The sequence below is a fragment of the Saccostrea cucullata genome, unplaced genomic scaffold (assembly GCF_032062105.1).
Source record: "Saccostrea cucullata isolate Sc308-1 unplaced genomic scaffold, CSIRO_AGI_Scuc_v1 ctg1530, whole genome shotgun sequence".
Classification (NCBI taxonomy): Eukaryota; Metazoa; Mollusca; class Bivalvia; order Ostreida; family Ostreidae; genus Saccostrea; species Saccostrea cuccullata.
The window spans coordinates 297,930-310,719 of record NW_026929346.1 but is presented as its reverse complement, the minus strand read 5'-3'; the positions used below and the strand labels follow the sequence as shown (position 1 = coordinate 310,719).

Sequence of the window (12,790 nt, the reverse complement as noted above, 5' to 3'; positions counted from 1 at the left end):
CAAGTTCTTTTGCGGTCTTCTACGGAATCCGTGATGGGCCGTAGGAAGAAGTTGCCGTGGAGTGCCGGAGGCTCCACGGCGCGCTACGGTTCTGCCACGTATGCCAGCACGTTCCCCCAGGCCTCTTACGTTCTGATAGGTCCTCTCTCGTTTCTCGCGTTCTTATGAAGTTCTTATACGTTTCTCACGTTCTGTCAAGTCTTTCTACGTATGAAACATGGACGCCGGGAAACTATGGATCACGTTTGTACCAGAGAAGGTCTCCTAACCAGAAACAATCATTGTATCATGATCCTTTGAAGATAAAACATCATGAATTCCCAAGACGAAGATTTTATTTTCGCGTGTTTGCTGGGTGCATACCTAAAATCACTTCGTCAAAATGAAGAGAACCAGCAGCAGTTACAGAGAGGGAAGGCAGGAGTGCAGCAACTAGGAATGAGACGATTAAGACGGATGAGAAAGCGGAGATACATATGGATCCATAATGAAACTTCTCTGCAGTGCCCGGCTTTTATATGCTTCCTCTCAGACCGCGTGCGCCGTGTCAGACCGTAGTAGAACGCAACGCACCGGGACCATAAACCGTAACATGCCGGGACGAACCGCGATTGAACGCGAGGAAACGGCTACCATACACCCTAGTTTGCCGTAAGGACCGTGATGAAACGTGGCAGAACGTGATAAAACGGACAACAACCGTGAACTAGCCATGACAGAACGCAGACTAAACTCAGCAAAACGTCTCAAAACGTGAATGGACCGTGAGATGAATGGAAATATACATTCTCCCGTCCCACTGCGGACTGCCTCCAAGTTCTGTTACGGTCTATTACGTGCTGTCACCTTTTGTTGGGTTTATTCCGTTTACTACGACCTACTAAGTTTCACATCTGCAACGTGGCCGCCATGGCAAATTTTTTGACAGTTTAAAAATCTGGCACGGCATCCACGGCAATCGCGATGAGTTACGTTTGCCCATCCCGTTGCCCCAAGTTTTCTCACGCCCGTCCCGTTTTTTCCACGGTGGCCTGAAACGTGATTGCCGTGGCTGCCGGGAACTTAGTGTTAGACCTTTCTTATGGCCGAATACCTTTAAATTTGTGTTGGATGTTTAAAAAGTATTATCTTAGATCAAAATGAATTGTATTTGTACGAAAGAACATATCATGTAAGATGAACCAGAAATTCAATGCCCCTATTTAACAACCCAATAGCCCCAAATTTTACCATTTAAACGTTGATCATTGTAAACCTATAGGGTTTGAGACAATTATTTTAATCATAAAAATGAGCTAATTAAAATGTACTTATAATAGAGTGCACTGACCTATAATCCAATCGGGATATGAAAATGTAATACTTTTCCGTAAGAATAAACAAACCTGGAAATAGGATTAAGGACAATGTAACCTACCAGGATATTTATCTATATCCTCGGACATCGATACAGGAACAGTAACGGAACATTGCTGAATCTTACTTTAACGTTATATATATCAACTTTTACACAATACCAGGACACTGAACTAAAGCTTATGTTTAAATTATAATTTATTTTATAAAGTTCTAGGATATAGTCCCTATTTATTGTATAATTTGTTTACTTGAATCTGATTTGTTTGTTTCATAAGTAAATGAATATTATGCATTGTACATTAATTTCCTCTCATCTGTGCCATACTTCTCAGAGCGGGGCTCTTCGGAGCAACAATCTAGGAGGGAGAGACACTATACGATCACGAGCCACTTTGCGATCGGTGTCCACTGTCTTCTTAACCACTATATGATCATCATTTGTATTCTCTACTAATTTCACTACTTTGAAATAAACTCTTAGAAAAATCCTTTTCCTTGTCATTGGTTCACATCATTCGGTCTGGTAAAGACGTGGACAGCTCTCAATTACAATTTAGCGTGGCATTAAATTTAATCGTACAATCTGCGTAAGTATTATTACGACTTTGCGAAAAAATATCGTATTTTAAACAAAAACTATATGTTTAATCTCTTTATTGTAATCAAAGAGCTCTTTTATTTTGATATCTCATGGCTTTTACAGCAAAGAGGGCATCGACTCTGTACACCGTTTATATGTCTTTGTCAATCACATGTGGACCTTCCCTGTTGATTTTTCTTAAAAGTACATCTTAAAATCGATAACATGCACAATATCTATCTCGTTTGATGCAAGTTGTTGAGAGCACCTAGGGTTGAGTCTGCATCCTGATAATCAGGACGGAGTGAGAAAGAAGACCTTAAAAGGAAAGATGGTTGTTTAGGGGGTAATCAACGTTGAATGTTGTTATTCCTTTAAACTTATAAAAAGTTCCTAGTCCTACTAATTGCAAATGTCTTTTAAAATAGGCATAGGCCTAGTGCTTAATTTTTCCCTTTAATTTGATAACGTTAAGAAAAAGATTCAGAGCTATTTAACAAGCTTCATAAGTATTTCTTTGATTATTTTTTTTTTTTTTTTGATTAACTGGTGAACTTGGCATGTTTTTTTTTTCCAAAAAGTTCCAAATTAAGATATCTTTTAAATACTTATTCAGTTTATCAAGATTTGAAAACATCTTTAAATCATATACAAAATACAAGGAAGTTCTTCCTCTATTATTTGTAAGTTTCAGGATTGTAAATACTGTTTTTAAGACTGCATCGACATTACAAAATATAAAAGAAACCGCCTATTTAGTGGGCTTTATATTCTTTTAATTTAAGAAATTGTTGAATTAAATAAGAAATTAAAGAATCCGGGTACATGGATCCATATACAGAAACATGCAGAGGAAATGGAAACTCCACCCAGATCCCCTTTTATGCCCTAAATTACCTGTACTTTATTCATGTTTCCTTTAATCGTATGCAATTTATCAGCTTTCATGCCAATTCTTCACGAATGAAATAAGGTATGTTGCGCCTTTCGTTGATCGGACATTTTGACATCTTTAAGAAGCGAAGAAACAGTTTCGTTTAATGAATGTTAACCTTTCATTTATACAAAGAAAAATGACAATTTACTGTAGTATTACATTTAAACAATGTAGCTTATTTATTGAATAAAAGTGATGTTTTGTCACAGTGTGAAAGGATTTCAAAATGAGTACATAATAAAGTACTGGGGAGTATGTTTGAATCACATTAAGTTCAAATTGAATTATGAAAACAAATTTGTATATTTGTTTTACGTCTTCTTAACACTTATTGAGACACCAATACTTGCCTTTGAAGGGCTACAAATATAAAAAAGCAACTTATTTTGGAACAGAATCGAATATTTATAATGTATATACCACTGAATGTCATGTACTTTTTTTCTGCCAAACACAAATATGCACATAAACAAGCACTCCTTTCTCACTTTAACATGCATAAACACATGCACACATGTTTTTTCTTCTATCATAACAAAAATTGCAGTAAAAATAAGAAGATAACATATGTAATGGATTTGCATTAGTCGGCTCAGCGAAGATTAGCTTAGCAGAGATAGCACGTGCGGGCGCGAACAGATAAAAGCAATTAAAGATGCGAACCAATAAAAGTTGAACTTTAACCCGGACGGTTCCAAGAAATGAATCATTGGAATGCAGTTTTTCTTGTTTATCAAAAGATGTATTTGGTCAGGAGGAAGGAGCGTCCAATAACATTTGAGTGACTAGGGGTCAGTTATACGAATAAATTAGATACATCAAGTGAAATTAAAAGATTTTGCAAAAGACAGGAAGTAATTTTTAAAACGCATTAGTAAACTGTGAGTGTAGAAAGATAGAGTAATGATAGTTAAAAATTCAAATTTGAAATTAAAGTAATTATTGGAAATTTTGAAGGCGATCCGAATATGGAGATGAAAAACGGAGTAAGAGCTGAGGTTTAAAATGAGCGGACGACGGACATACGCCAGAAAAGAGCTGGATTGTGTCTGTCTCTGTTTCATTTTATACAGGTAAGATTATTTGGTAGACTTGCGCGATTTTTTAAAATTATTAAGTTTTCAGATGGTTTATTTTATTTTCAGGTTTAATTAGTTTATATTGTAACACAGTAATCTTTATTATAATGTTTAATTAGTATTGTGTGTAAATTTATTTATTGTAATTATAAAATAAACGGATTGTTTCTTTAAATAAAGACAAGAGCTGGATTGTGTCTGTCTCTGTTTCATTTTATACAGGTCTGCCCAGGGAAGATCCTCAGGGTAAAAGGAATTGCCTATCGCAACATCAAAGAAAGATCTAATACAATACAAAAGCGGAAATGACTTATTCCACTTGGTGTGTCCTCTCACTAAAATAAAAACGATCCCGGGTGTAAATGAACAAACTTATGATCGGCCCTACGTCATTCGGGACTCTGCCTCCTCAAACTGTGATGGTTGAGGTGTAATAAACAGTTATCATAGGCGGGAGTCCTCAATGCGGTTGACCCGGTTATAATACTTCTATAAATGTGCAGTCTTTTCTCGGATATGTTTCACACTATCAATTCCTCGAATCATGTCTGCAGCTTTCTCTGCAATCATGATCGTTGGAGAGTTTGTATTACCAGAAGGAATATGGCGCATGACGGAAGCGTCGACTATTCTCAGGTTGCTTACACCCCTGACCCTGAAAATATGAATGTATTTAAAATAATGCACAGAAATTAATTGACAAATAAGTACTATAACAAGGAAAATTCCACAAAACACCCATAAAGTAATATCAAGAAATACTTATTTAGGTAAGAATTTGAGCAGAGTAATAACTGTTGATGTACGAATGAATAAATTTAAAAAATAAATTGAAATCACTGTGTCCGTAATGAAATACCACAATGTTTTACTGTTATGTGAAATTAACAAACAACATTGAAATGGATTTTTTCTTCAATTTTAAAATTAATGCAGATAAACATGATAAATGAAATTTAAACAAATTAGTATAACCATAACTGGCAAGTCATTGCTTCTGATGGAAAAGTATAGGAGTGAAAGTCCCGATTCCGAGTTAAAATTCTAAGAATTGACACTCAATATAAATGATGAATTAGGGATAGGAAGTTCATTTGAATGAATGAAAACAACTTGAGGTATTATCCGTTCAGATTTATAAACATATAATGGGATAAAGATTATGTAGATTTTTTGGACTCTTCTTAAAACTGGACCAAAAAATTAAACCCCAAACCTCAGTTGTGGATCAACAACTGCTGTTTTATCGTCAGCTGCCCCCATTCTACATGTAGACGTAGTGTGATACATGGCTACAAGATTGTATTTTACTCTGCATATCCAATATTCATCTGATTCATTTGGAAAATCTTGACAGAGAGGGTAAAAGTATTCATCAAAAGGATCCGACTGTGATGCTCCAACGGTTCTAAATGCTGTTGTATTGGCTAACTTTAACAGTTGATTTATTCCTACAAAGATCATTTGGTTGACTAATATGTGTACAAGCTGGCATATATTAAATAAAATAAAAAGTACTCAAAAGTGCTAAGCATTTAAAAAAATATTATGTAGGGAACTTTCCTAAGTATTAGATAGAAAACTTTCATTTTAATATCAAAACCCCCGAAACAGAGTTTATGTACATGTAATCGTTTTTCCGAATGAAGGATCGGTTACACGTCGTTTGGATTATATTGAAAAGTATTCCTTAAATAATTGGTACATATAGATGTTTATTCTGTTGCTCAAATATATTTTAGAAAGTTAAAGCGTCTGGATGTCGGATTATAAGCGTCCGAAATAGTGCGGCTTGACTGCATACAGATGTGCGTTTTAACAAATCTTACCTTTTAATAGCACTTTTATATCATCCGGGTGTTCGAAGTAGTTAGGATCAATAAGAGGCGGATCAAAGGGATCAACGCTTTGAAGTCGTATCTTCCCTCTACTTTTAGGATGGGGTAGAGAACACAGTATCAGGAATGTTCCTCCTGGTTTAACGCTGCTGTTTTTAGATGCTTCATGCATTCTTTCTAGCACCTTTAGTAAAAGTAAGACTGTGAATATCATTTTAATTGGTGCTTAATAAGACTCTTTTTCACAGAAAAACGCCATTTTGATTTACAATATATTCAATAAAGATAAAGAGTGGATTAAATTTGTTTTTACATACTGGTTGAAAGGAAACGATCTAAAATTCGTTCTCGCATCTCTCTTTACAAAAGTTTAAAAATCTATTTTAATCGTCGATTGTCTACTCGTTGTGTACACCTATTTCTGGTTGATAGTATAATATTAATTCAAGTTTAGGTATATGTTTTAAACTTATAAAATATCTTTCTCTTTCTAAATACGTTCAAGACCATTTGGTACATTATGTAGTGGAACATTGTTTTAAACTGATAAAAAAGAAAGAAGGAACAGCAGACATCAATTAAAGGATTTTTTTTTTCATAGAGTTGTATGAATAACTTCAAAGAAATAAATTCCTTAATGACTGAAAAAAAATATATTAGGCCAAAAAAAATTAATCAATTGTTTCTCAGGCCAAAAAAATCAAAATTCAATGAGGCAGGCAGGCTTTTTTTTTGAAGCAGGATTTAGTCGTCGCCTTTTTTTTAAAGTCATTTGTTCAATAAAATGATAATATCTACTAATTCTTAAGGTTTTGTTCTCTGAAATTAGTTATAATATGTATTCAACTTTAAATAATGTTATTCCAAACATTTATTTAAAAGTTAACTTATAAAATACTGTAGATTTCGAAGAAAGACATTGTTTTGCTAATAAAAACGTCTATCTTAGCATTTATGAAAAGGGCAATAACTCAATTTTCTTTTTCAACTTGGAAAATAGAAAATTGGGTTATTTCCCTTTTCAATATGTCAATAAAATTGATCAATGCGGCCATTTTTTAACTGATGCGGCGGTGCCTGAGAAACTATTGATTAATTTTTTGGGGCCTTATACAAGTCAAACCTCTGGATCCAGGTTTAGCGTATTGAGAAAATTCTCATCCATAGAAGGGAAGCCAGAAACGCTATAAAATAATAGCTGAGCAAATGGAAGCAAACTGTCTTGATCATCGAGGAAGGCGCTTCCTTCTACGTGTGTTTTTCCAAGAGGACCTAAGCAACACCACCAACAACAACAACAAAAGAAAATACCAGATGCTATGAACAAAGGGACTATGAAGTTATTCATTTTGAATTAGACACCCCTGATATAAAATTTTATTTTGACAAGTTCCATTAAAACCATTTTTACCTAAGCCGAAAACTTTTGTTTTTGCCACAATTTTACTTTACATTGAATTTCTCATTTACACATTTCAAATAAGAATTTTTAAATCATTTATTGATTTCCTCTTTAATATTGCTTACATTAACTCTTACTTGGTAGATAAAAACATGGAGTATTATTTGTAAATTATTATTTGTAAATGCTAGTGTAGGATTTGACTTTCTTAATAAAATTTACGTATACCTGATTTAAATGTATTGTATTTCCAAAAGGAAATCGGCGAAGGACTAAACGCCGAACTTGTTTTATCTTTGAATGACATATGAACATTTATATGTTCCTCTAGATTTTCTCCAACTGGTAGATCTGCAACTAACGGGATCTGAATAAAGGAAGGAGAAACATATAAACATCTAGAGGTCTTAACTGTATAAAATACGTACATATTTAAGTTCAACCTGTATCAGTTTACGAATTATGTATAGACTTAAGCACTTAAAATTTTAAAACTGATAAGATCTTAAATGATAAAACTTGTATGTAGCATATAAATATTTTAAATTTAAGTAGCATAACAGTTCAGTAAACTATGCTTTTCTTGAGAAAAATAGAATTTTTCCAAATTTTGAACCTATTCTACTAAACATGAAACATAAAAACATTTAAATTAGGGGCAAGACCATTTCCACGCCAACTACATTTGGTAAAGAGGAAGGAATTATATTTTTAAACTACTTGTATGTACATGTATTTTGAAAAAATCATGGTTCCTTTTTAAGGCAGTGGACGTAAATTTGCATAAGAGCCAGAATCAGTCTTCTATAAAATTTAATGAAACATATAAAAATTATTGAGATAACAAACAGTATTTAAGAACAAAGTCTATAAAACAATACAGAATAGACGCAGAGTAAACATAGACTTCCAAGATCAGGTGCCATACAGGAGTGAGCATCTCCTACAAATCGGTCACAACCGCCGTGTGCTTGTTGTCATGATCGGAAAATCCGTCTTACTTTCAGTGTATAAATAATGGACAAACAATTAGTATGAAAAACGTTAATTACTCCATTATTTCCTTACCTTCAATGACTCTAAATGCTCTTTAGGTCCAATGCCAGATAACATCAGGATTTGGGGTGTATTTATGGCTCCAGCGGACAATATTACTTCTTTCTCTGCCTTTATCGTGTGTTTCACATTATTCCTTATCATGGAAACTCCCACAGCCCTCTTGTCTTTTATCAATATCTGTATTTTTAAAAATTGATACGTTTTTATCATACAAACAGATTTTCTTATAGAAAAAGATAGATTTAAAATTTTTAAGTATATAATTATAAATCGAATTGCATTGATAGAAAAAAAGAAGAACTTTGTATGCTAAGTCCAGATTTCCGCATACATTTTACAACGATTCAATTAAATACAAATGACAATTAGCATTTTAATCTTTGTTGAATGCAAAAAGAGATCAAAGCTAATTGATCGTAATTTTAATACCAGTGTTTAGTATTTAATTGCCCTTAATTCGTGCTCTTTTACTCTAGACTCCTTATTTTTTCGCGAGTACTTATTATCGCAAATCGACTTTTTAACGTCAATAAGCGAGAATTTTTATTCGCGGATGGACGGTTCATCAAGAGATTTAAAACTGTTGTAGCACCATGAAAATAAAAGAAGTAATTTTATTTCGCGATTGGGGCTTCATCAGTATAATTTAAAATATTCTTGAATATGGATAAACATTTCTTAAATCTTTTCTTATGTTTTACTCATGTATTATAAACATATGTAATTAATAAAATACACTGTTCTAGTTGTAAATGGAAATTGGTGAGAAAATAAGCATTTTTTGGTTTTTTGTCTATACTATAAACATATGAAACGCATAAATCTTTGACATATATTTGTAAAATAACAGTCCATATTACCTATAAAAAGCATTTTTGTTTCACAGGGGAAAAGATGCTTAAAAAATATTTTACGTTTTTCGTTGATTTCTACAGTTGAAAAACACAATTTTACCAAAGTTTTAGAGTTATTTCTCTTTTTTTTCTCTGTGTTTATTTTATGAACATTCTTCTGAATATCTTTATAAATATGAAAAAATCACACAAATATGTTAACTTTCGAATATTATCCTTGAGGTAGACTGGAGAATAATACTATTGTTCATAGTTCTTTAAATCTTTCAGTTGTACTTAACAGAGAGAACAGGATGACCTACCTTATGAAAGTAAACAGTTATGGAAATTCAAAATACACATTGTATCATCTTATGGAGTCTATAGAGGCAATCTTCAAGCAGTTAAATTGATTCTGGGCGTATATATTATCGCGCAAATATCGTAGAGAAGGTTTCCAGAAGGCGTATTTATAATATGTGACATGCCATAGTCTACTGAACGTTTGAATGATTAGCAGTGAATTCACTGAAAATGCCTAAAAAATACGAAGGAGTACTAAATTTATATACCCTGGTATCTTTCAGTTGTTAGTTTTTTCCTAAAGTTCATTATTATAATTATTTAAATTTAAAGAAATTATCTTCAATGTTTTTTTTCTACTTGCAACATGCAGATCACCAAATACATGTACATTTCGCATGACAGAAAAAAGTAGACTACTACATCTAGAGAAGATCTTTTTTTTCTTTTTGATTTTCTTTTAAAAACTTTAGAAGAAAACATAATATACCCTTTTTAATTTTCATTTTGATTTTAAATCATTTTTATTAATGAATGAGTCAACACCCGTAAAATGGAACATACTGTAAAATGAATTATTTTGATATCATAATTAAGTAAGTATTACCTTTGTAACGTATGCGTTTGATGCCACGTGAAGATTTGGTCGGGTCATGGCTGGTCTAAGAAAAGCTTTGGCGGTACTCCATCTTTCTGCCTTTTTCACTGTTTCTTGACCAGGACAAAATCCTGTTTTTTAATTGAGAGGAGACTATCTAAGGAATGACATACATGTACAGATGGATTTTATCATCTATAATTGCAAACTTTACACTTCAATATTGCTCACGACTTTTAAATATGTATAACACCTCTTTCCGGCTTAATCAAGCAAATATATAAGATTTTATATATTTCAAATTATCTTAAAAAATCACTCACACCCATCCAATATCAATGATGGTAGATTTTTATCCCTCCCCGCCCTCTCTCTCTCTCTCTCTCTCTCTCTCTCTCTCTCTCTCTCTCTCTCTCTCTCTCGCGAATAAAGGGAGTTTTATTTGAAGCAAAGGAGCAGGCCACTATAAAAATTCTACAATTTCCTCTCGGTGTTAAAAAATATAACCTATTTGTTTTTCTCCATTGCAGTCAACTACTTCATATCCCATCTCCTTCATCCCTTGCCTGTAAATATCACTGAGGGGCGTGGCTTTTGCATCACTCACTGTTAGAGGACCCCCTATTCCATGGTACGCTGTAAAGAGTTATAAAGAATATTTGCCTCTTTTGTGGATAGTGTAATGTATAAGTGAAAGATGATATTTTTTTCTTCGGGGAAAAACTTTCAACAGCAAAATGTGTGTAACAATAAAATAATGGTTGAATTTATAGTAAATAAAAAGGCACTAATAGAAATTCATTATTTTATTTTATTTATTTATCTATTATAAATAAATAAATAAAATAAAATAATGAATAAATACATAAATTAGTCAATTAAACAAAAAATAAATGTAAAGGTTAATATATAAAAAAATACGTGAATTTTGCAGACTTGATATCTGTATGTCTTCAGACTTAATGAAATACGGCAGTACGTCATTGTAGCTCCACCCCTCAGCCCCCTCGTTTGCCCATCCATCAAAACCATGCCGGCTCCCTCTTGTGTAGTGCATATAGTTTATAGAGCTTGATCCGCCCAACACACGTCCTCTTGGCCAGGTACATTTCTGTCAAAGTGAAAAAATGAAATAAATGGACCAAAAGCCAGAAATGTAAAATATTTTGAGAAAATGGGAGAAAAAGGCAACGAAAGGAAGATATCTTTTTAAAAACTTTAACATGGGTAAAGATCCTGTAATCTGAGGAATTTTAAAGAACATATGTTTGTACCATGTTGTTGGACTCTGGATGTCTTTTTAAATTTAATTAATTAAAATAAAGCAGCAACATCAGAAAATATTGAATTTATTTCGTCTTGATTTTGGTTTGAAAGTGGTTGTAAGAACAATCGCACACAAAGCTCTCCTCTTTGACCGAATACCACTGATTGCTTTCATTATTATACCTTTCCTTGCATGTTGAAGCATGCGTGTTTTTGAGGTATTGTCCTAAAAGCCCAGTCATGCTTTGTAGCCTGCAGGTCCCCCGCCATGAAGGGAATATTCATCATGTCATTTTCGTCCTCCGAGCCTCCAGCCTCTATAATAAGCACCGAGGATCCTAAATCTTCCGAAAGTCTGTTGGCAAGAACGCTGCCCGCAGAACCCGCTCCAACTATTAAAATATCAATTCACTTTGAGAAATGAAAATTGGTATTTATTAAATACATTTTGACAAAACGAAAAAAAATGTATAAACATGTCATTAATAAATATTTCTCAAAAAAGAGCAGATGGCAGTATGTATAACTCTTCTTAAACGAAAACGTGATTCACACCTATTATGTAGCTGTAATGACTATCTTCTTCAACTAATTAGAGAGCGTCTGCTTTAGAGTAGCGAAGTAAGGAGTTGATCCTTACGTCGCGGGTTCGAATCCCACTGTGGGACGTAGAGACCAGTCCTTCGGATGAGACCGTATAAACCGAGGTCCCGTGTCCGCAGTAGGTGCTGATACGAAAAAGATCCTTCCCTGCTCAATAGCCCTCAGTGCCAAGCATAGCTCTCCACCGGCCATGGTGGCGTCTCCATATGAGTGAAAAATTCTCGAGAGCGACGTTAAACAATATACAATCAATCAACTAATTAGATATTGTATAATGTAGATTGCAAAATTTTGGTGAAATCTTAATTTTGCTGGATGGTTATTTAATAATTTGCAACAGAAAATTTTTTGGTACAATTTTTTTTGCATAAATATAATAAAGGGTATGTATTTATATATATATTATCTTTATTAAATTGACAGTAATATATACAAATATAACCGAGAATAAAATTTTTGGCGAGCACAGTCTCGCGTAATTACGGGATAATAAAGTAAACAAAAAAAAAATAATAAATAAATAAATAAACTATGATTAAAAGAAACAAATAAAGAAAATCAATATAACAATTTTAGAATCAGTGAATCATACCGATTATGTAGCTGTATGTACTATTGAGACTGATGTCTGCCTCATCGTTTGAATTATTCTTTGTTAACATATAGTTGTATACCAAAATGGCAAGTAGCAGCACAAAAATAGTCCATGGCCACCACATGTCTAATTATACCTATAAATAACAACGGGACGTAGAGATGCATTGGATGGAGTGAATTTAAAGAAAACGTAAATAAATCAGAAATACATAAACAACCAAATAAATGATTAAAAACAATCAATAAATAGATAAATAAACAAATAAAATATGAACTAGTTGATAGGCCGTGACAACCGCAATCTAATATTATATTTTGAAAAGGAGCTAATGACTT

At 33.2% G+C, this 12,790-nt stretch overlaps 1 protein-coding gene across 1 annotated transcript; it reads right to left on the bottom strand.

Annotated features, from left to right (window-relative positions):
- Positions 1-4,444: 4,444 nt before the first annotated feature.
- LOC134280556 (L-sorbose 1-dehydrogenase-like) lies at positions 4,445-12,589 on the bottom strand. Its single transcript, XM_062762995.1, has 11 exons — positions 12,450-12,589; positions 11,438-11,646; positions 10,910-11,099; positions 10,496-10,624; positions 9,998-10,119; positions 8,264-8,431; positions 7,424-7,562; positions 6,917-7,065; positions 5,785-5,977; positions 5,172-5,406; positions 4,445-4,610 (listed from the first exon to the last, which is right to left on the bottom strand). Exons 1-11 carry the CDS (start codon positions 12,574-12,576, stop codon positions 4,445-4,447), a joined length of 1,827 nt encoding a protein of 608 aa, XP_062618979.1. The 5' UTR covers positions 12,577-12,589.
- Between the last annotated feature and the right edge of the window lie 201 nt (positions 12,590-12,790).